Genomic DNA, 25681 nt, shown 5'->3' with positions numbered 1-25681 from the left:
TGTACGAGACATTCACGCATACTCTACATGCACACACTCGTGGGTTCTTTACTCCTTAATGTTTTGCTTGTGAGCATTCTTTGTGCAGGGAAGCTTTAAAACATTCCAGCTAGAACTCATCAACCTGACTGACTAGGACATCACTTCCTAGGGATGCTGAATTTATATTACCTGTGCATCAACTTTAATTGCTTATCAATTTTGATTTCTATGTGCACGCTTCACGCTTTTTTTCTGTTTAGTTTTTAAATCTGGAGCTTACCTGGTAAACAGCAGATGCTTTATTCAGAAAACTCGAAAGAGCAAATACCCCTGCCACGTCGCGATGGCTCCTGTATGCTAGGTGCAAGGCCATGCAACCTCCCATCGAAAATCCTCCTACGGAAGCAGAAGGTTGGCAGGAAAAGCAAAATACATACATTAATTCACCACAAGTTATATCCATGCCACCCTTCCTTAAACATTTAAAAAAAATTTACAAAATCTTTAAAGCCATAGAGTGCTAAAAAGAAATAGAATCCACTGGAGCTCACAGAAAAGGACTCGGTAGGAGCAGTAAATAACACCTCCTCATCCACGTCGTCGCTGCTGCAGACATCTGTCATTAAAGCAGCTAGCGCTGGACAACGAAGCCACGTGCACCAAGTCAGAACACGTACTATAATTCAAATGATAAGGCACAGTGCAATATTATTTATTTAAATTTCTGTCAACTCTTTTTTTTTTTTTTTTGTGATACCAAGGATTGAACTCAGGACCCCGCCCTTGCCAGGCAGGCACTGACTCTACTGAGCTATCTCCCTGGCCCCTCAACTTCTGTTTTGCTTATACCTACAGAAAGCTCTCACACTGTGACTACAATTGTTATTATGCACCTTTTACCTCCCTGCCGAGCTGTGAATTCCAACTGGATTCATGATTCTGGTGTCTGCGAAAGCACAGGGCAGAGCCACCTTTGAATTAGGAAGGATGGCCTAAAGTTGGTGAGCGGGTAGAATATTTTTGGACTACAGTTTTATTTTGGAAACAGCTTCCCCACAGCATAGTGAAAATCAGCATGTACTTGCCAAACACTTCCGGGTCTTGTGTGTGCCGGACATGGTGCTGGTCAAGAGAGAGAGATGGGTTCAAGAACCCGGACCCTCTTACCCAGAGGCTTTGATGAGGAAGCACACTTCATGGACTGCCGAGATCACCATGTGACGGCAGTGGGAGCAGGGACCCACACCTGACTGATGCCCCCAAACTTGAGACATGCACGAAGCTGAGCTTCTGCTTCACAAGAAAATGGCTGCGCACAGCAAACTGTGCAGCGACCTATGATGGAGAGACAGCTTCTGCAGAAGCCAGGGTCTAGCCCATCCCCTTGCAGCACCTAGGAAGTATACAGCCCCAAGTGTACTACCCTTAGAGACCACACACGTGCATGCACTGCAATCTCCTGCTTTTACACGTGGTTAAGACAGAGGTCCATCGAGTTTACAGGGCTTGCTTTCAGCTGCACCTCTAATTTCAAGTATAAACTGGAAGCTTTTGTGTGTAGCAGGGATTGAACTCAGGACCTTGCTCTTGCTAGGCCGGCACTTGTGCTACTGAGCTATCTCCCTGGCCCTGAACTGGAGCCTTTGGAATCCAGACTTCCTACAATAGAGTTGCATGTACTTCCCATCATTCACTGATGTTTATTAAAATAGGATTACTTTGTCTGGGACAGGCAGATACTGCTATTTTGGATCCATAATACAAATATATAAAAGAAGACTATCTGCTGGCAAAGTTCAGATTTATTAAAAGAACATAATGTGTATGATAACCAGACAGAAATAATAGGGTCTCACCAGCAGCAGGAGTCCACGCTGGATGAAACCACCAGAAAATGCCTTTTCAAAATATTCTCCCTGACACCTCCGAAAGCAGATACCTCCAGTACAGGTTTGTGAGCAAGGCCCCTGGGGGTCAGAGAGAGCACACCCGAAGCTGCTGTCAGATTATATCGGTGCTGCTGGCTCCGCGGCCTCAGGCAGGAAGCTCTGCAGGGCTGGGTCTCCGCTGGGCAAGCTCGCCCTGAACGTGATTAGCACTGCCTGGAGGGCAGCCTTCATCCCAAATGTGCGGAAAGAAGTCTGAGCTCTGTCTATTATTTTTTGCCACGATTCTAGTTACAGATTTCTCCTTGCTGCTTAAGTTTTTCTATAAAATAACATTACACGGCTTATAAAGCAAACACATTTTGAAATAATTGTTTTTTGTTTGTCTCTTCTGGTGACGGAGGCCAGGGCCTTGTGAGCGCTGGGCAAGCTCCCTCCTGGGAGCCGCTGGCCTCGCCTGCAGGAATCAAATTCTTACCAAGCCGTGATTGCTAGGACGCGGTTGCCTGGACCTCGAAGTCCTCAGTGGTCAGAGGCGCTCTTCCGCATCATCCTCTCACCTGCTGCCCGCGATGGCAGAGACAGAGCCCGACGGGTGCCCACAAGCGGGCGGCTGGCCTCCTCTGACAGGCTCGGTGGCACGAGTGACACGACCCAAGTGTAAGGAAGCCGGTAAGATCCCGGGGCGCTGCCCATGCAGACACGCACGGCGCTCCCCACCTCCGCTTGCGGTGGCCAGCGCGCACTCGGCCGACAATGAGGGCGCTGCTGACGCCCAGTCAGGCTGTGACCCTCAGCTGAAAACTTGCGTTTAAACTATGAAAGATCCCATAATAGTATTGGGTCTTCCGCTTGACTGGCAATGTCAGAAATTGTTGACCTGAGTCCCCTACAGCTCAACATAACAGCATGGCTTTACTTCTTATATTTCGTTTTTATACTTTTCTACTGGATGGTTAAGACCAAGGTAAAGCAGGACCTATGCAACAAGAGTTGTAGCTGTTAGGTCTGATAAGGTCAGTGAAATCCCCTCAGGATTTATCCTGAGATCCTGTACCTCAGATTGTAGATCCTTTGTCAGTGTAAGCCATGTGGATGAGTCACGGCCATTGCTTGGCCAGTGTGCTTTCTGTGAAAGCCTGACAGAATGTCTTCTCTCCATGCGACTCTCCTTAGGCACACTCTACATCATCGATCACTTTCTTCTTTGGCCCCATAATCTCCTTGATCAGAAAATTTGGGACACTACCGAGTTACATGACGTTACAGTACAAGTTCTCATATGTCCTGAGTCTTAATTGACCTTGGAAGGCTAGGACCAAAATGTTGGCTTTCCTTGGGCTACTGGACTCTTTTAGAATATTTTGCTGAGTTTACACACCTATAATATTCAAATCACGGAACTTAACAAAAAAAGGGGATACAGATGAATGTCCATGTTGTATCTGTGTATTCAAATTGGTTAGGATAGATATATAGTTACATTCTCTTAATGAATAGAGGGATTTGTTCTAATGGTGTTTGTAAATAGGTTATCATGTCCGCATCTTGTATGGCAATTAACCACTAGGAAGAATGTATGCAATGTTTTAATTATTGAAACTGTCCTACCAATTTGGTTTGAAACTGTCTCATTGCTATCTGTTTCTCAATAAAATTATGGGAAAAAATAAAAAAAATAAACTACGAAAGATCCAGGATTTTGCTTATCATAAGGCTAGCTGGCTGGAGTGGCTGATCTCTGCGGCCTCCACCACAGTTTTCATCCCAAAACTTAACAATCAGCTGCGAGAGCTGAACTCACAAAGGCTTTCGAGGCTTGGGACGAGGACCTCCAGCCTCAGCAGCTGTAAGGACCAGCCCAGCGCGGCTGGCAGTGTCAGCCAGGGCCGCTCCTCCACCTCGGCCCATGTCCTCACCAGCCTCATGGCCTGTGCACTTGCGAAAGGAACTCCACGTTGCTCCAGATAGACACACCACTGATCCTACACCACACATCCAAAAGTGGGCAGGGGGTGTGAGGGAGGGAGCTGGCTTCAGGAGCAGGCGTGCCAGACGGAGCGCAGAGCAGAGAGACACTCCTGGGCCGGGCGTGTCGCGGGAGGTCATCAGGGCAGATGGCAGCGAGACTGGTTTCTGCATAGCAAGGCGATGCTCTTTAGAAGAAGGAATTACAACAAATCATTGAAACTTTACCTCCTCTGAATTTCTCAGGGAGTTCAGTAAGTAGATTTTTACTAAGCATAAAACTTAAAGTCAGACACTATTCTATATTCAGCAACTTCTATTGATTGTTTATTAAAATCAGGACAAAAAAGCCTAACATTCACTAGAAAATAAAGGTCCCTTGAGTCTAGAACAGTACCTGGCACAGCAAAGGAGATTTGCAAGTATTGACTGACTAAATGGACTTAAAGTAAATTTAAGTGCAATAGATATTTCTATAAGGAGACAAATTGTCAGCAAAAAATGTAACTTTTGGGGATCTGATAACAGCGAAGCTTATCAAATGCAGGCTGGAGCCATCAGCGTGCTCTGGGCCAGAGGCTCTTCATTTGACTTCCAAAGGTTTTCGACTCAGACCCCAGCCCACTAATGAAGTGCTGCCACCCATGTCTGATTTTAGAAAGCTTTTGTGCTACAGGTCAGGTGATATAAATGGATAAAGATTAAATCTTAAAATAATAATACTTCTTATGTTCACTTTTCTTTTCTGTAACTTATGCGAACTGAACATGTGGTTACATGTCTGCAGGATGGGGGCTGGTAGGATAGTGCAGAGGACCAAACGCCTGCTCCGGCAGGTGCAGGATGCCCCAGTCCACACGCCCCACTGGCCCCACCCCCAGGGGCGCTGAGCCAGTGACCTAGACTGGGCACGGCAGTGCACGCCTGTAATCCCAGCGCTGGGGAGGCTGAAACCAGAGCATCACTACGAGTCTGGGCTGCGCAGCGAGACTCTGCACCAAATACATAAATGGGGGAAAAAAAAAGGCTGCAGGATGCATTTATGTGTGGCAAAGGTCATGATTAACCACATTAGGTAAGGATAAAAAGGACAAATATGGTCATAATTTAAATTTATTATTTTTCTGAGAAAGTCAAGTAGCCTGTAGTCAAGTATGGTTTTGCCAAGTGTAGCTCATGAATATTTGAAATGTAATTACATGTAGTACTGTGGTGGAGAAATTAAATTTAAATTTCATTTTATTTTTAACTAGTTTCAATTTGAACTTAAAAAGGCACAGGAAACTTGGGGCTCTATTGGAAATGGAGTATCAAACTGTACCAGTGATCAAAACACATCAAGTCCATCAGAGAAGTCTGAGTAGCCTTGATATTTTATAAAGAGAGAACTGTGATGTTATGATAAAAGCCATTAAGAGATAAAATATAAAAATCAAGTAGTAGGGCAAGAGGTACGAGGCTGTTTCTCAAGGTGCACCTGTACGGAGTGTTTTATCCATTCAGTACACCCCGACACTTCATTCCTGTGGACCAGGGAATGTAGTCACATTGGATGGTTTTCTGGCCCCTGGTTGAGACTATCCTAACGAAAGGGAGAAAACGAAAATACCATGGTGACAGGCCCCCGGGAAATGTGTCCTGCAGACCGTTAGCGCCATGTTCAGTTCTCGTAAGTTACAGAAAAGAGAAATGAACGTAATGAGACGGCAGCACGAAGGCTCGGCCTGAGCTCCCTCTCCGTTTATAATCTGGTGAGGTAATCCGCAGGCCCTCGCTACGTGTCTCTGACAACACAATCGCCTTGAGCGGGCCACGCCACCGTGAAAGGGGATTTTGTGCATTTTTTTCTAAAAGAAGGAAACACAAAGAACTAGTCATCTGAATTAAATTTTCCATCTAAGAGCCTAAAATCTAATATAAAATGCACTGTTCAATAAGTAAATAGCAAATAGTAAATTCATTGTGGGCAGTAGTTATAACGGATATTTATAGTTGCTGGCAAAGTATTTAAAATGTCAGAGTGAACATTTCAACATACACTTAAGATTAACAAGCTGAGTAAAACATGTTAAAAATAATAAACTTGGCTTTATGAACTCTTTATATAAAATAAAACAGAAACAATCTATAAAAAAAGTATACTAGGAAAATTAAGAGAATCTGAAAGCAAAATCTTAAGGGGGAAAAAACCACAATTAAGGTCTTCTATCAACTAAATAGACTTTTAAAATGCAATAAAATCCCCCACCACGCCGATGCCGAACAGGTCTTCTCTTTCACTTTTCTTCTTCAGACTTAACTGTGGTAAAAGTCTCAAAAGAAGTGGGAACATACAAGTCCTGCTTACCATATTTGTCTGTATCTTTCCTCTTATATGAAATTTGTAGGTGAAACAAACTATACATTTTCCTCAATGGAAAACCATTACAATAGTCCCAAATTTTTAAAAACCTGACAACTGTTGCAGAACAAGCACAAGCTATTTAAAATTTCGAGCATGCACGTGCTAACAGGGCAGGCGCTGTCACTCCCAGCGGTACGACTCAGGGAAGCAGCCGGAAACGCAGCGCCGGGCTTCGTCTGGGAAGTCCAACTATCCCTTTGTTTCATTTTTACTTTAAATCTAATTATAAAACTAATACATTAATATGATCTACTCTGTAAAGTGTTTCCATCACATCGATGTGAATGAAGAAATTAAGTTATCCAAAATCTTCGCACTGGTGCCTCATTTGGATGTATTCCCTTTTTTATAATTTTAAGGAGGAAAACAAAACAAGAATGAAGCAACAGAGAACAATAAATATGGTACAAAATTACAAAACAAGAATAGAAAAATAACAATGATTGCCATATTACATATGGTTATCCTCAAAGTTGTTGCTCAGGTTACCAGATAGGGGCCTGAAAGATTGATCAAGCAATTAGACATTAGCTCTGCCTTTCACTAAACCTTAATTTTTTTCCTTGTCCTTTTTACTTTTTATTTTCAAGACAGCATAAATACAATAGATGAGACGTTAGAGATGATACAGATCAAAAGAATAAGATTTAAGGTATCCAGCCCTGGTGGTTACACTGCACATTGCTGTCCTCAATGAAGTTGTTCCTTTAAGTTTATTCTAGCAGTTAAATTCATCCTAATGCACAACTGAAGTTTTTTCTTCATATAATATTGGTTTTAATGACTTCCGAAAGAATCATAACTTTAAAGCGAACACAAGCCCACTGAGTGCTTTGAATCTGCGCATACACGTAGCACTTCAGAGTTCAAGGACATCCAGTCGCAGAAGGGGTCGCGAGCCCGTCCCCCGGTCCTCGGGGTGAGCATGTGGATTCTCCGTGTAACTCGTATTCAAGGGTGGCCCCAGGGGCGCTTATTCGACCCTGATTTAGAATTCTGATAATATTCTCATATTGTTAAAATGTGGGTCATCTGTTCATTTCATCTGTTCAGTTCTATACATCGAGATAAAAATTAAATCTAAATTATATTAATATTTTTCTCTCGACAACAAATTATCACCACCTAGTGGCCACAAAAAGAATTTGATTGTGGTTCAAAGTTAGACTAAATCAAAGGATCTGGGTTCTAGTCCCAATTCTGTGTTAGCCAAAAATCTCCTTGAATTTTAGTTTTATGTCTAGAAGTACATTAATTACAACTTATTTTACCCACGGCAATACGAAAACAATTTCATAACTTATAAAACACCAAAATATAAAGCAACATATGCTGTGGAAATTTAAAAACTGTCAAGTATAATATAAATGTCAACTAATTTAAGAGTATTATTTTTTACATACTTTCTAAACACAACAATACACAGAGAAAATTACACACCTTTTCCTTTCTCCATTCTGGTTCCTTGAATTATACAGAAAAATACTGGAAGGAAATTAAGTTTCAAGACAGGCTTAGAGGGAGGGAGAAAGAGAGAGGGTAAGAGAGAGTAAGAGAGAGAATGTGTTCACTACGGAATATGCTTATACATGGAACAGTTTCAAAATGTGAATAAAGCCAGGGTAGGACAGGTTAATTTAACATTACTAAGTCTTCCTATAATACAGGACTTAGTCTTGTCCTGTCACTGACTGCATTGGCATCTCTCACAAAGCAACTTAAAAGTTACTATTTTAGGTGCATATTTCACCTAAACTGCATCACAATATCTATAGAACTATCTGAGGTATAAACACAAAAACATGAACTCTTTTCTTACATTCCTAATGTACAGAGTGACGATTCATGAAAGCCACTAAGAAACATCCTCCTCTTGAACACGTGCTACGTATTAGATATGAAACAGGAAGCGAGCTTTTTGCCCATATTCCTCCTGCTCTAACAAAAGTTGATGAATTCGTCTATTAAGAAAGGAATGCAGTCCATTCAACACCTTTTGGGTATTTTCCCGTAAGAATTAGGAGCACTATCCCACAGTGGTGCGTGTGTACCTACGGCTGTAGCAGCTCAGATTGTAACAGCTAGCTAAGCCTTGGAGACAACCCATCAATCCTCCACCTACAATGAAGACGACGGTAGGCAAGAAATGATACTCCCATCAACTGAGGAACGGATGAAAGGATGCTGTTTGTTTGTTGTCTTTGTTTTTTGCACTGGCCAGACAGACACTTATGCCACCAAGCTATCTCTCTGGTCCCAAGATGTGGTATTTTATACAGTGATGTATTACTCAGCTTAAAAGAAAGAAAAGCTTGAGGCTTTGTAGGTAACTGGACGCAACTGGAGACCATCCCTAGAAGTGAAACAGGCCAGACTGGCACACAGTGACACCTCGCTATCCCCCTAGTGCAAGAACATGGAACGGTAAATAAAGCCCCGCGTCTACAGTAGATATTGTGAAAGAGAAAGAAGCTGCCAAGAAAGAACAACTGGGATGGGGGAAAGGAGAAAAAAAAAGGGAGAGAAAATAAAATTATATGTATATACATGTATATACACACACATGATAGCTAAGATCATTACATACTTCTTTTAGTTCACTCAAGTGAACAATCTGGCTTACACTGATCAGTACTGCAGGGCTCTGTCTTGTCATCTGAGTGGCTACACTGGAGGTCACAGTATACACTGTATTAACCATTTTTAATTTCCTATTGCTTGATTTGAAATTCTGCATCATTGTTTTTACTGTTTTTTTCTCTTTAAAATAAATAAAAACTGAGCAATGCACAGCTTTTGCACAAAACTTAGAAAACAGGATATTCATGCCAAACTGTAGCCAGCTGTGATTTTCTTGAGGTCAGCCCCACTCCTTCCTGTGCTGCTCAGTCTGACCGTGTCCTTCCAAAGCTCCCGAGCTTGCGTCCTTCCTGTTCCCTCACCTGCTGGTCACCAGGGGCCCTCATCTGGGCGTGGCCCATCCCCAGTGAGCCGGGTGTGCACATACACACCAAGCTGCCCCTTCCTAGAGAACTTTATTTAATTGCATGATTCATTAACTAAGTGGCCGACTGACGGCAGTTCTGGGGATGCAAGTCAGAGGGACAGCAACACTGAGCTCCACGCCCAGCCCTTGGCGGTTTGAGAAAGGGTCTCCTTAAATCTCTACACTACCCCGGCTCTCTCTTGGAGTCCTGCTTCAGCCTCTCAGAGTGCAGGGATCACGGGTGTGCGTAACTCCGCCTGGCTCTCCCTTCACTTAGGAGTCACACTCTCCCTGGGCCCTGCGGACACGGTGGGAGGGGCGCCTGCTGTGCACAGCGGCCCCAGAACCCCCTCCTCCCACATCCTCCGGCCTGCTCCCCGCCCCTTCTAGGCCCACCTACAGCAACACGTGCGTGGCCTCAGAGTAGGCTCCGACTCCTACCTCATGAACTAAACCTTTGAGAGGCTTCTTGGAAGTCCAGCCCTGAACTTTTCATCAGCAGCTTGGAGATAATCCTAGTAATAGGAAGTATCCTTTCCCTCGGACCAAATGGGCCAGACTGCCGAAAGGACCATAGATGACGCGGGCTTAATTCTGAAACTGTTTTACATAATAAAATAGCATTAATCCAGGTAAACCCAAAGGACAAGTGGGCTCCCGCCCGCATCACATACAGAGAGGAGTTCTCTTTAGAAAGTCCAGGCAGCTGCGATTATAATCCCGGAGCCATGGTCCCAGCAGCTTCTCCTGTTTGACGTTAGAGCAGGGCTTTATTGTATAGTAAGCAAAAAGCATAAAGTTCACAATTTTTATATCTATTACCTTCAAGTTTTCTTTTCAGTCTTACATTTTAATTTTTTCCTTTTATAATTAATATTTTAAAACACATAACCTCAGCACAGTGTGTGTATAATTAACATAAAGCGTGATGCAAGTGCAATCGCCCTTCGCTTACCCACTGAATCCCTGGCTCATAACAATATTCTGAAGAGCAGTTCAATCTTACCTAACAACTTAAGATTTACAATTGAGCATAAAAGTCAGTGGAGAAGTAGTATGCAATAGTATCTGATCTACGAGCAGTAAAATAAAAATGCAGAGAGAGGCATAGCTTATACGCGCGCAGGGAAGGCAAGTGCCGGGAGGCGGCGGCGGTGCGAGCCCCCTAGGTTTCCAGGAGGCGGCGTGCTCCCAGGGCGGCCTTTGTGCCATCTGGTCACCTTGGTGGGGTGGCATGGGAAGCATGGAACGAAGGAAAGAAAGCTTTTACGGCGCTGCGCGCCAGATGCATTTCTAAGTGGAGCACTTCACACGAGTAGACTGATTGAATTATCAGAACTCCCAAGGGAGGGATTATTATCACAGTCTCAGAGCCAGACGCTTGGGAAAGCGATGCACCTGTGGGCGGTGAGGCAGGCCGAGCAGCCCAGGGCCAGAGCCCGAGCTGTCATTTCCTAGCCTGCGGCTGGCTCAGTTACTGAGCTTGCGAGCTCAGGGCATGCAGGTCTATCTACTTCTAAACAGCAATGCTAACTAAAGAAATGGCAATGCCTCCTGTGTCATAGTTTCAAACACACGAGAGATTTAGCTAGATTAGTAAAACTAAAGACAAGTATAACAAAAATCTCATGGGGCTGTATATAGCATTTTCTATTTGTTGTGTGTACCAATAGCTAAGATTCATGAAGAACCCACATACGGGGGTGGGGGTGAGCAACAAGACTCATTTTTATCGTGCAACAGCACAAGAACCGCGCATGTGCCGCAGCAGATGCGTGACTCCACGTAACTGGATCATCCTCAGACATCCACCGAGAAGTAAAGCAAGGACACTACACTTCTGTCTCCTCCTTATCTCAAGCGGGGAGAGTTGTAGAAAGGAATCCACTCACTCCATCAATTCTAAAGAAACACATTTTCTTATCTCAAAGTGAGATTTGACCATATTTATACACAGGACTATGCATGACTCCACAACTTCAATTTTTTTTCTAATTTTATAATATAGTAGGTCTTCAACTCTTACAAAAGATCATGTTCTCATAAGTTAATGGAGCCTTGATTAAAACAAAGGGGTATGTTACTGATTGGTTTATTATTATAAATAAGATTAACTTCTCACAAATTTCTCTTGGTAGCTCAGAAAATAAATCATTCACTACATGGAAGAAAAAAATTTCATGTGAATCTGAGAATTAAATGAATAACAATATAAAAAACACACTAGGAAAAGAAAAAATCAAGTAAATTAATAATAAAGACAAACAACCACACATTCTGGAAAGAAATGTAGAAAATCTATTTGAATATTCACCCAAGTTCAAGAGAGGGAAAAGTTTTAGAGAATTAAATTATCTGGATAAATAAATAAATGAACAGATCAACAGACTGAATTCAAGAAGGCCTTTAGTGTCAAGCTGTAACAGAATTAAAATGAAAACTGCACACTGAAATTACTACTTCTTGTCTCCTGATTTTTCAAAAAAAAATTTTTATGCATTTAGTACAGGGTCTACATGGTCTCGCTACATATTGGACTCAGTGATCCTCCTGTTTTTCAGTTTCCCAACTGCTAGGATTACACAGTTGCCATCTTTGTGTAAAGATGTGGGGCTAACACAGCATGCTGGTGATCGAACCCCATTCCCTGTGAACCCCCATTCCCTGCATCTGCCTAAGCAGGTGCTTTACTCTGCTGAGCTAGCTGGCCAGCCCTCCAAAATTTTTTAAGAGGCAATGAAGACACTACCATGGCAGCAGAATTATCCACAAAAGTATAACCTTTTTTGAAAGAAACTTGACACTATGTATTGAGAATCTTAAAAGATTCCGGTTAATGGAAGAAGCACTGAGTTTGAAATGAAGTAAACCTAGATTCAAAATTTTTCCTGGCTCTCTAACCCTAAGGAAACTATGGGCTCTTTGGTAGTCAAGGACGAGGCTGATACAGCGTTGATCTGGGGATGTGCAGGAGAGACCCTGGGTCCACTGGATGTGACACCTCTTTACTACAGGTGTCATGGAGAACGGAGCAGTATGCCTTCTGTGGTTTTCCCTGAGGAAGACTTCATAATTTCACTTTAAAGCAATTTCTCTTCCTAATCTCTTTTCCAAAGGCTCTTCCAATTTTAGTCTCAAAACCTTGTCCCAATACATTCAATAGCTCTTTTCCCTTGCTCAACTTTCACCATTTTCTGCCAGATCCTCTTTCCAAAGTATAACTATAATTAAATGCATGACTTAATAACATTCTTCAATAATCCTTCACTAATTATTCAGTACATTATTAAATGAACAGATTTGGTTGAATTATTATTAAACAACAACAACAAAATGCTGAGTAGAAACCCTGAATGAAGCAAACATTTTCTAAGCATCGTCTCTACTTTTATAATTATTTAGACATTTCCTTATATTATTGTTTACAGATTACATAGCAAACTCCAGCGCAGGTAGTAGGTGGCAGGTCAGCTCAGGAGCACTGACTCTGACTGGCTCCGCCTTTGTTGCGGCCATGCCACCCTGCTCCCTGGCTCCCAAGCCTCGGTGCCAAGGCCTGCAGACCTCTTCCCAGCCATACAGCAGCCTCCCCGTGACAGCCAGATAGTGTGCCGAGAGACCCAAGAAACAAGCCACCTTCTCTGCATCTGCCGCACTGCCCCCATCGTTGCCCATACCCGGACTTCTGTGCCACACTGCTGACTGTAGCGACTTACGCACCTCCAATGCCCCTGCCCCCTCTGGATACCTTACGCTAACAGCCCAAGTAGCTGCGGCTCCTTCTTGCTCTAAATTCCTGCTGTATTTAATTGCTGAAATCATCTACTCACTCCCCGGTAATGATACTCACTATGGTAACTGTCAGCGGCCTCCGGGAACAGGCTCTGTGGTGGGCACGGGGATGGGTGCTGGGAACTACCGAGGAGGGCACTGACTGACTTGCAGATCACTGGCTATTCCACGCCGGCACACATCGCATCCTGACTGGGGCACAGTTCTCACTGTCAGTACTTGCCAGCCCTTGTTGGGTACCAGAACTCTAGGGGGAAAGATCCTTATTTATATTGTATCCCTCAGGGCATCTGCCTGGCATGTGGTGGGGCCTTAAAAAATACTTACTGAAGGGTACAAGATGGACTCCAGTAGACTTCTGCACATTTTAATTCTGCCTTCCGTCTCCGAAGCCCTGGACTGTGTTTGGCGCCCTTCCTCCAAGTTCTTCCCAGCACTCTCAGAATGCTCCATGCTTGTACCTAGTAGGGCTAGCCCTTGATGTCAAATGCAAAACTGGAGAGCAGATGAGGAAACTGAGGCCCAGAAAGCTGATGCCCCAGGGCTAGAAGCTGTACTGCCTTCATTTTTTATTTATTTATTTAGTTTTTGTACTGCTTTTAATCAACCGAAGTGGAAGTCAAGCCGAAGACAGAACAAATGAATTCTATCACTTCTCCCATGTTACCTCTTTAAATCACTGGGCTGTTTGGTACTTCAGTGAAAAAGGAATTTTATAGTTTGTGCCTTAATTTATACGAGTCTTGCCTGTTTAGGGCTTCAGTGAGGCTTTTCATGTTACTTAAAATGTAACTTTTAATTTGGCTCATAATTTCATCATCAAATACAACTATTATACACTTAGATTGACATATTTGGGAAAAAATTCACCCGAATATGAACTGTGCCACTCAAACATTATACATTTGCCTCACTTTTGTATGTACGAGAGATTGAGATTTTGTTAGCTTGTGCATGTGATGAGGACTGAAAAAGTATTAAACAGAATCAACTTCCATAAAGTGGAATTATGTTTTCTTGGCAACAGGGCTTGCTGAAGACTTACTTACGTTATTCTTATGAGATTTACTCTAAAGTTTAATTTTCATGAATCTGATGTTATATTTTGATTTATACTGCATCTCGATCACAGCAATGGTAGTGTAATCTTACATTTATATGACAAGTTAATTAAAATATTTTTGAAAGTGAAATAAAGAATCTATTTAACTGAAAAGAGAAATTTAATTGCCATTGGACATGGCAAATTATGCTAAGTCATACTTTCATGAGCCGTTGTTTCACTAGCCGTAGCATGTCTAAAATAATGACTGAGCCAAACGATACACAAGAGATTCTAGACAGTGCTCCATGTAAGTCTAGGCGCAGAACTAGATGAGAGTAAGCGACAGACAGCAGCAACGCGCCAGGCCCACCTAGCAGGATCCTGCTCTTGCTCACGCCGCTCCGGACTTCCTCATCGATGAGCTCGGTCAGCACCCGGCACATGGTGTCGATGGATTCCAGCTGCTCGGGGCAGTCGTTAGAGATCTTCAGCCGGTCGAACCACACGTTGGAGATCCCACCCTTCATGGGAGTGTATGGTCTGTTGAAAACAAACAGAAAGCAGAAAAAGGAATAGCAGATAATATTAAAAAGATTTCTTTAGAAACTAATATTTTGAATAAGCAATTTCAATTTTCTGAATTTCATGTTAAACAATTCATATAACGCATATTGCATTCAGTTTTTACACTTAATTTCATTTAATATTTACTACAGCTAATTGATCGCTCTTAACTTTCTATCTTGAAAGGTGGGCAATTAAAGAACTAGTGAATCTTAATCCACTTTGTCGTCCATCAATGCTCTGGAATGCACACCTAAACATATGTTAAACACAAACACATATATGCTCTTCTGCTCTTAATTACAGTGGACTTGAGTGGCTCTGTATTCAAGCCTTGTGTTGGTAAAGACAAATAAAGGTGAGCAGAAGGAATCTCAGAGGCCCTGGGTGCACGCACCAAGAGCTGTGGGCGTGTGTACTGGGCAGACATGAAGAGCAAAGGCTCGCCTATGGACCAGGACAGGAGAGTCTGACGAAAATGCTGCTTATCCCTAGGCAGGCCCTAACTTTCTTCTTACTTACTGGTAAAAACCAAAGAGTTTCTCTTATCTGTAAAAGCACCATGGAAAATGGCCAGTGATGAAAGACTCATCATGACTGAAAGAAAGCTAAAGAAGGACAAGCGACTCCTTCCCTCTGATGGCCACACACAGGCTTTCTCCCACCCCAAGGTGCTTCTAGGCCGTGCCTCTCCAAATTGGTGATGTAGAAACATGAAATGTGAAGCTAAACAAAAATACCAAAACAAGAAACCAAAAGCAAGCAAAGTGTAGGGCCACAAGACCCCAGTCGAGGCCCGAACACTATTTCCTGTCTCTTCTCCAGGGAAAATCCAAGGAAAGGGCAGCAAACCCAAGGAGCCGGGACACTTGGTTCTCAGGCCTCTCTCGGCAGCGTGCTGCAGGCTTAGGCTGCGCTGCACAGTCTCCCCTCACTGTGGGCTGCAGAGCAAGAGGGCCCGGGGCAGGAAACCTGTGCTTGGAAAGCGTCTCCCAGAAACTGAAAGAGACCTGAAATCCAAAGGCCCCTTGACTAAACAGAGCAAAAACTTAAGCCCAGGGGAGCTCTTCTGTTTATTTAGAAAATAGAATCACATTATATACATCACTTTGCAACAAGTTTTCTAAAGTTTGACCATATGGGATAAATATCCATGTAAGTCACCGCATAAAGACACCAACATTTCTCCTACACCATGCAAACATTTCACAAATATGGGATAATACACATGAATTTTAATTGCCATCAACAGGCTAATTTGATGTTTGCCACATACACCTAATTGTTTGCTCATTTCCATCTCTTTCCCCCTCTCATCACATGTCTTATCCTTTTTACTGCTGACTCCTGCAAGAAATCTTTCCACTTTTTAACACACACTAACACATTTAAAGGCCTTTTTGGAGCACTACTGCTTTTCTGAGATAAGAATGTGACTTTTACATATGTATCATGGTTTTCTCTAGCAATTCACAGAAATTCTCCCACCCCATAAAGCTCTCACTTGTGGTTTTAAAACTATTCCATGTTTTAATAAGACAAAAATGCTCCACAATTTCACCCTCTACCCTCCAACTGCAGACAGAGACTTCCCTGGTACCATGGCTCTGGCCCTTCGCCCTGAGTAACAGAGAAGGAGACATGGGATTGCTGGATTGAAAGATGCAATCCTAAAGCTTCAAAGCCATTGCTATAAAGCCCATAAGAACTCACCTTCTAAAACAGAGGTAGGACAATACCCCTTTCTGCAGTATTCTTGGCAACCAGTGCCAATAGACTCTAAAAGATCATTTAAGGGCATCAACTAGAACTTTAAAATCGATCTCTTTTGAGGTATAACTTGCATAAGTGAATGCACACATTTAAAGCGAAACATCTTTGATGGCAGCTGCCACCTCCTCTGCAATGACAATGACGCAGGACAGGCCCTTTCTGAGAAAAGCCCGCCATGCCTCTGGGAAGGTAATTCGCTCAGACTTCCTGGGGCGGCTGGTCTGTGTTTCTATCAATAGGCAACCGCTGCTGCTCTGCAGCTCCATGCAAGGATGCACGCTGGCTGACCGATAGCATTTGGTTTTTGGTTTTTATTTCTATTTGAGTTTTAACTTTTTTCTATGTAGTTTAGAAGAACAGTTTTTCTACTACTGATAAGTATTTGTCATCTAACTTTCAATTATTCCTTTCTGAATCTATTTTTGACACTGACATGTATATAAGCTCTCCTTTTCACCAGATAAAACTTTACATCTCATGTAATCTTTTTTTATTTCAAAAACTGAATTTCTAGTTTTCTTAATTTGTGTAGAAGGTTTTCTCCAGCCCATGTAGAATCCTAGATATTCTTTTGAGTATCTCTAACACACACTAACACATTTAAAGGCCTTTTTGGAGCACTACTGCTTTTCTGAGATAAGAATGTGACTTATCTAGATATTCTTTTAAGAATAATCCTAGATATTCTTTTGAGAATCCTAGATATTCTTACTTACTGGTAAAAACCAAAGAGTTTCTCTTATCTGTAAAAGCACCATGGAAAATGGCCAGTGATGAAAGACTCATCATGACTGAAAGAAAGCTAAAGAAGGACAAGCGACTCCTTCCCTCTGATGGCCACACACAGGCTTTCTCCCACCCCAACGTGCTTCTAGGCCGTGCCTCTCCAAATTGGTGATGTAGAAACATGAAATGTGAAGCTAAACAAAAATACCAAAACAAGAAACCAAAAGCAAGCAAAGTGTAGGGCCACAAGACCCCAGTCGAGGTCCGAACACTATTTCCTGTCTCTTCTCCAGGGAAAATCCAAGGAAAGGGCAGTTTTAAGTCTTGAACTTTGGGGAAATTGGTTTCATAGGATTCAAATCCATCATGTCATGCCCAGATAGGCAACTGTGCTTCAGGGAGATGCATCCACACCCCACGCCCTTCCCAAAGGTGGACCTCATCTCTGCCAAGGGCTTAGTTTTATTCTCCATAACTTAGCTTTTCTCCACCTGGGTTCTACGAAAGAATTAACCCTAGCGCCTTCCATACACTTGATGTAAGAGATTTGACCTCCTTCCACTGCATCTCGTGTTGCCAGACGAGGCTGTCCTCAGGAAATGCAAGTAAGAATCTGTGCTGCAAATCAGATGAAGAAACATGACTTGGAAAGACTCTGCTTTGCTCCGGTCATCTGTTCATTAATTAGTGTCTGTTTAACAATCACCATTGTCTCAGTGCACTTCTGTTCTAAAAGTATACGAGGTAAAACCTCTCTTCTACCATCAATAATTTGTTTCTTATATTTATACTGGCTTTTATTAGACACTCATCATTGTTCTTTACCATTTACCCAGAAATTAACCAGAACATTTAGCAAATACACACTCATTCACTCATTCACTCATTCACTTGGGGGTGCTGGTGGTGGAACCTAGGGCCTTACACCTGCAGCAACTGCTCTGCCACTGAGTTGCATCTCCAGACATTGTCATGCTTTATTTTGAGACAAGGTCTCACTAAGTAGCCCAGGTTAGACTTGAAGTTGTGGTGCTGTTTGTACAGCCTCTCGAGTAGCTGGGCTATAGGTTTGTGCCACTGTGTCCAGCTAAATCAACCTTTAAAATACTTGGACATAATCCTCTTTGAAAAATCCTTCTAGGCAGGTGGACACTGAACTGCTGCAGCCATGGGGGACTCCACTAAGAGACTTGTAGATTTATTTACCAAGCTTAGTAGTATAGTAGGACACAAAGTCTCAATACTAAAAAATCAACAGCATTTCTATACACACATAAAGAATGCACCAAGAGAGAAACTGAGGAAACTATACCATTCAACATAATACCCCCAGAAATGAAATACTTAGGACTCAATCTCACAAAGGAAGTAAAAGATTTACATAGTGAAAACTATAGTGCTCTGAAAAGAGAGACTGAAGAGGATTTCAGAAAATGGAAAGACATTTTTTGCTCCTGGATAGAAAGAACCAACACTGTGAAAATGGGCACACTCCCAAAATTGTTATATAGATTCATACAATCCTGATTAAAATGCTATTAGCATACCTCACGGATCTAGAGAAAACATTCCTGAAATTCATCTGGAAGCAGCAGAGACCTAGAATAGCAAAATTAATATAGGCAACAAAGTAAAGGCAGGAGGCATCACAATCCACAACTTGAAATTATACTACAAAGCTACTGTGATGAAATCAGCATGACTCTCGCAAAAAACAGACCTGAGGATCAACAGACAGATTAGAAGATGCAGACACGACTACAAACACACTCAGCCTCTTATCTTTGAAAAGGGGGCCAAACATCACTGGAACAAAGACGGCCTCTTTAATAAAGGGTGCTGGAAAAATGGATTTTCCACATGTGGAAGGCTAAAATTAGACCCATGTCTATCACCATGCACAAAACTACAGTCAAAATGGCTCAAATTTTGAAATATTAAAACAGAAACACTAAATCTCCTGGAGGAAAAAGTAGGTAGAAATCTTAGACATAAGGGTAGGAGTATGGAGAACTCATGAACAAAAAAAACCAAACTGCATGGGAAATACTTCAAAGAATCAACAATTGGGATCTCATCTTTTTGAAAAGTTTCTGTACCTCAAAAGAAATCACAAACAGAGTAAAAAGAAAAGCCATGAATTGGGAGAAAAAAAATGTAGCCAACTGTGGCTCAGATAAAGGCCTTCTATGTAGGACATATAGAGAAATAAAAAGTAATAGACTCCAAAATTCAAAGACCCAATCCAAAAATGGGCATCTGAGGTGAATATACACTTGTCACACTACAGTGATTTACGAGCACTCATATCTGCAGCAGTGCAGGTTGTCGCAGCTAAATCTTGTAAGCAACCCAATAATCCATCAACTGAAGAACGGATAAAAAAGATACGGTATTTTTACACAATGGAGTATTACTCAGCTTGAAAAGAAAAGATAAACTTGAGGTTTTTACAAGTAAATGGATGCAACTAGAGACCATTTTGGTGAGGGAAGTAAATCAGTCCCACATGTGCAAACATCACGTTGCCTCCCTAGTGTAGGAACCTGAAAGACAGAATAACATCGGAAAGATATAATAGATACGGTGAAAGGGCAAGTCTGTTGAAAAGGAAGGAAAAACTGGGAGAAGGAACAGGACAAAAGAAAGAAGGGAAATACAGCTGTGTGTCTATGCAGAATAGCTTGGGTCATTGTACTGCTGATTTCTGCTGGTCTTTTGAAAGATCAGTTAATTCTTACACTTTTTTCTATTTTGTATAACTTTTTAAGAACTGACTTTGCATGTACTTATGTCTGGTAATCTAAACAACTAATTTGAAGGCACCATTATACAACCACCATTTTGTATTGTCTTCCAAGAAATCCTTCTGGAATTCTAATTAGTGTTTTATGATAATTAGCGCTGGAGGACCAAAACGTGAGCGGAGGGCAGAGTTCTGCAGACCGCGCACTCCAGGTTTCCAGGCACGCAGGCTTCCCTCCAGTGTGGAGAAGGCGAAGTCATGCGCTGGCCTCCGAGGGCTCCGGGCCCAAGCTCTCCTGATCCCCTTCCGCTTCTGTGCCCAGAAGCCGTGCAGCTCTAGGCAACAGGTGAGTTGGAACTGGAAAGAAGGAGAAGGCAGACTTCGGACCACTCTCTGAGACACTGAAAATCGAAGCAGGTGCTTCACTGTCACTGCCACTGTCACTGGCAGCCCAAACAAAGCCCCAGACCATGGTCAAATGTCACTGCAATCACAGTGAAGCTCTAAATCAAGACCGAATGTACAGAACTCTAAGAGTCAAAGTAGACTGTCACCCTGCGAAGGATTTCTGCTTCCTTTTCCAGTTTGCTCCGCTCCTTCTCTAAGTGTTTATTTGTCTGTCTAAGCACTTAAATAGGGGTGATATCATAGGCTAAAAAGTGAATCATTCTGGGAACTGAGCCATTAATGGGAAAAAAATGACATTCGCTTTACTTTTTCCCCTCTGACAGTCCCGTCTTTAATTAATTAGTGATAGAGAGTCCGCAGAAGTAGAGTCCCAGGGCAAGCATTTCACCAATCTAGTGGTTTTTAGTTCTTTCACTTCTCCAAGAAAATTAAAAATTTCTATTCAAAAGAGAGAATTAGGAAAATTTAATGAGACAAAGAACAATTTAGATCCATTTTGCTAAGAAAACATAATGGAGTATGCCTAAGTCTCCTAAAATGTTAGAATAACTTTAAAGTACAGCATAAAAGACAGATTTTTAAACAGCTAAAAAAAAACCTGGCACATATGTTATACTCATTCACCTTCTTCCTCAAATAAATCACTTTATTAGCTGGTATAAAACAGCTCAGACATTACCACAATAAATAAATATGTTTGGCAAGGAACATCTGTGTGGCTCCTAGATCAATCAATCAATCAACCCATTACACATGGGTAAAATGTTAAGCTAGAAAAAAATGTCCCAGGTTTTCTAAAAATAAAGGCACTCAGCTTGATACCTACTTTTGTTCTGATCTTTGTTCTCCTCAAGTCCTACAACCACAAGGTCACCCATAACGGTCAACATGGCAGCCTGGCCCATCTTCCTCCCCCTCTCCACGCAGACACCAGAGCCCCGCGAGCACATGTGCTCCAGGTCACTTGCCTCCTAACCCTTCTCTGATGGCCTGTTCACTACCCACGCTGGCGCTGTGTGCCTGCGCCGTGCACCGGAGCGCCGTCCACACCTTCGCAACACTGGCTGCCCAAGGGCCAGAAGTCACTTCTCAAGGGAGCTCTTGTGACTGAGTCCTGGGACACCCTACCTTTAGCACATAAACATACAGACCCTGCTGTCCCACCTAACTGTCCAATGCCACTCGTCATTATTAGAAAGAACAATGTTTCATTTTCTTCGTATTTTCCATCTCTACATGACTCCTGGGTATAAATACTTTATCTTTTCCATAGGTGAGATCAAAGCCCGCCAACTCTGGGTATGACTGGAAAATGTGGTGAATGCTTAAGATTAAAAAGAAAAAAAAAGGCATTACAGTAAAAACAAAAACAAACAGCGTGTGCATACCCCACTCTCTCACGAGTGTCTTTATGGTACTGGCGAGGCTACTAAATCAATTCAGCAAGTGTATTAAATAAAAATACCTCAGTCACTCTCATGTACCTTATTTATCACATTTGGCACTGTGCGATTTCTAGCTCTCTCTTCCCCAGAGTCAAAGTAGCCGTGAAAGGGCAAGGTCTTGAATCAGCTCCGGATGTTGAGGCAGCCACAGCGGTGCAAATAAAGACGTTCAAGAAAGGATTTCCAGAGCTGCTTCAGAAGTAGCGGGAACCGTGGGACAAGTGCGCACCAAGTGAGGCACGTATTTTGAGAGGGATTAACGGCAGCATGTCTTTTATTATAGTAAATTGTTCTAAATTTGAAAACACCATATTTTTTAAATCACATTCTATACATAGTTGATGTTACATAAGCTTTGCTGAAGGACCGATGTCAATCAATGATCATTGTGTGTCACTTGAGAGTGGCTTGTGTCAGCTAGAAACAGCACAACGTTTAAGACGATTTTATTTTTCCTTAGCTGTGATAAAAGCCACAATGAAACTTCTAGAAAATGGTCAAATTTTTCTTTTGTTGCTTTATCAAAACTTTCCATGAGAAACTCCAGCTTTTTTACCCAATTACAGGCACTTAAATATGTTAGGTAAAAGACTTAGCAAAGAAGTAAACTAGTTCTTTAAAACAGCTGTTTTTAATAAACTTCCTGGTCCCGCCCTCGAGGCGCAGGCGCAGGCAGGTGGCTGCGGGTGTGCTCGAGATGAGAGCCCCAAGGGGACGGGGACAAGGCTGCCGCGCGCCCCTCTCGGCCGCAAGGCCTGGGTCTGCCTCACAGCATACATTTGACTAAAGGTAGAAATGTGTGCTGCATGCGGAAAAGCACTGAATCGAAATGTTCAGGGAACCACCCAAATCCTATGAGTTTTACAACTTTTTCAAACAGAAATTGAATGATGGGTAACCTGTTAAAAATTATCTTTTAAAAAGTGGAAGTTGTAATAGTAAACCCAAACTAATTATAAATACAGCCAAAATATGTCACAGAAATAAAAATCTTTATTGGGTTCTTCAGTTAGCGTTCAAATTAACATGAAAAAAATACATCTCTAGGGTTCGGGGAGATGGCTCAGTGGAATAAGCGCTTCCCTGGCAAGCACAAGGGCCTGAGTTCAATCCCTGGTTCCGGAAAAAAAAAAAAAAAAAGACATCTCTATTCTTCATTTTAATTAGTACAGCAAACTAATTGATTTTTTTTTTACTTAATATATTTCTACTTAGCTGATTAAAAACATTTACTAAACATAGCTAAGGAAAAAGAATACTTATAACCAAAATGGTAATTAACAATTTAGTCAAAATACAATAATATGCCTGAACAAATCATAAGTCAGTAAGACATAACAGACTACTGTTCTTGTCTTATGCCTTTTAAAATACGTGCAACTTCTAAAAACAAAAATTGTAACCTGGTGTTTTGGAGTTTTCAACATATATAAATGAAATACACATAACAATTTTAAAGTGAAAAGATAAAAGAAACTGAATGATTAGATGCTTCATATTTCACTTAGAATTAAGAAGGAAGAATGTCTGCCATACATATTGCGTCACAGCAAATTGTGGGAAAATGAACAAATTGAAACAAAGTATGAAAATGTCCAAATAATTTAAAAGAGGAAAACCCTGGGACCGGAGGAATAGGAACTATAGATCTAAATCCACACCTATCAATTCTGTGTTAAACTAGATTTAAGTGGCCTAAGCAAACCACTTAAAAGTCATATTGTCAGGTTAAAGAGAAAAACCAAAGGCCAACTCCGTACGGCTTATATATTTAAGATGTGTTGTAGATACAACTGATATACACAGGTTACTAGTGAAAAGACAGAAAAATCATATAAAGTGAGCACAGAAAAGCTGATGTACACTATGCTATTGTCAAGCAAATTATACTTCAGGTATTACCAGCAATGAAAAGTGACCACTGTTACAGATAAAAGCAGCCATTAATAAGGAAAATGATAATCTTATGTAAGTATGCACCCAATAACATGGCCTAAAAATTCAATGAGAAAACGGAAAGAACTAAAGAAAGGTGTAAAACCCATCCCTTGTTGCTGCAAAGCCTTTTAAAAAGAACCACTTAAGCACAGACAAAATCTGAGAATATAACCATTTAAAATGTGAGAGTCAACCTCTTGAGTTTATGACATTTGTACAAATCTAGACACAAAAATGTACAAGAAGTGTCATCAAGAGAGAACACGTGCACAGGCAGAAGACGGGTCCGTTCGTTGCCGCAGAGTACCACAAGCTCTCGGCAACCTACAGCCAGCACAATTCCAGGCGCCCTTCCAAGCTGGGGCCTGGCAGTTCGCAGAGGCAGGGTCTTGCGTGGAGCGCTGTGTGCGTGCCCCTGGAGTCGCAGCAGACTTGTGAACTAACAGATGACCAGGGCTTAGAACGCCAGACTAGGTTCTCAAGGGCAGCACACCTTCCTCTCGGCTCTCTGAGGACAGCTGCTCTGGCATTTCAGTCACTAGAGCTGCAGGGAGCCCAAGCTCGCATGGGGAAGCTCCACACGGGTGCTCCAGGAGCAAGGCCGCAGCAACGTCCCAGACGGGTCCACGCTCGCTGCGCGCACGGGCGAGCCTCTGCGAGGTCCTGCCCCACTCTCAGGCCGGAGTCACTCAGCCTTCAGGCCTTCCCTGCAGAAGCCCGGAGAGCACTGGACGCAGTCAGGTCTGATCCGCTACGCTTTCAGAGTGTCTGGCCTGCAAGGCTGTGATGGTCGGAAAAGTGTCATCAGGGGTTGTGTGTTACAGAAGAATAATACTTCTAGGAACATGAATTTTAATATGCAAATAATAACACAAAGGAAAAAGTGATCCTTTGCTGATGTCGTGAGTAGGGAGAAATGTGTAGCTTTGGCGTATATACAGGAAGAACTGTGGAATTTAAGAGTTGATATAAATAAAACAGCCAAGGAGAAAAAGTAACATAGCCCAAGTTAGCTGCACTAAAAGGTTAACAAAATTAAAGCCTCCTGGAAAGGGGTACAAAAGGAAGAAAAAAGACACAAGGTATCACTATCAGGAGTGAAATAAAAGACACTTCCGTGAACCATAAAAGCACTATGAGGAAATATCACGGAAAATGATCAATACGTTTGATGAATTATAAAAATTCCATGAAAAACAGAAAGTATTAACAGTGACCCCCAAATAAATAGAAAATGCAAGCACCTTGGCTCTGTGAACGCAATTAAACTCGTGTCAAGACCTTCACACAAGAAGGCTCATCCAGATGATCTCCCCAGGAAATTTTATCAAATATTTAAGAAGAAATACAACTTTCTCAGAAAACAGAAACATTTCCTAATATGATTTAAGAGGCTACTATAATCCTAATGATAAAATGCTATAACGACATTAAAGAAAATTAACAGTACTATATTCTCAACTTGTAAAATTCTTTGACAAAATACTGTGGTAGCGCATCATTCGGCTATGAGGATAAAGCATTACGAGTGAGCGAAGTTCATCCCAGTAATGACATTTAACGTTTGAAAATCCATCACGGTAATTCCCCATGCTAACAAACTAAAAGATTAAAAAACTGTGGTTAATTTAAGGGGCAAAGCTAAGGCACACTCAAAAAGAAAATTTTTACTTAATTGGGCAAAGAATGGCATGTTCTCAAAATAACAGAAAGTACCTCCAAGAAAATCTTGTCACATTGTGCTCAGCGGTGACCTACTGAATGCTTCCCTCTGGACGCCAAGGAGTTCCTTCCTTCTACTTAACACAGAACTAGAAGTTCAAACAATAGCAAGACAAGACAGGGAAGAAAGGTAGAAGGGTGGAAAAGAAACAGCACCGTGGCTTTGTTCACCTGTGCTACAGCTGCCCACACAAAAACCTATGAGATGTTCCTACAAAACTTCTAGGAACAGTATGTATTTAGAAAAAGAGTAGAATATATGAACAAAGCACTAAAATAAAACATGTCTCTATACC

At 42.0% G+C, this 25681-nt stretch overlaps 1 protein-coding gene across 1 annotated transcript in view; it reads right to left on the bottom strand.

The window, feature by feature from the left end:
• Window positions 1-25681, bottom strand: part of Lyplal1 (lysophospholipase like 1) — a 36407-nt gene that overhangs the window by 907 nt on the left and 9819 nt on the right. Inside the window, exons 3-4 of the mRNA XM_004626940.2 lie at window positions 14434-14603; window positions 263-378 (exon numbers count right to left, since the gene is read on the bottom strand). Coding sequence (XP_004626997.1) covers window positions 263-378; window positions 14434-14603 — 286 coding nt within the window. The remainder of the gene's footprint in view (window positions 1-262; window positions 379-14433; window positions 14604-25681) is intronic.

Source organism: Octodon degus, unplaced genomic scaffold, assembly GCF_000260255.1.
Source record: "Octodon degus isolate 3935 unplaced genomic scaffold, OctDeg1.0 scaffold00017, whole genome shotgun sequence".
Lineage (NCBI taxonomy): Eukaryota > Metazoa > Chordata > Mammalia > Rodentia > Octodontidae > Octodon > Octodon degus.
Note: the sequence above shows the minus strand (reverse complement) of the source record. Positions and strands in the feature narration are given on the sequence as shown.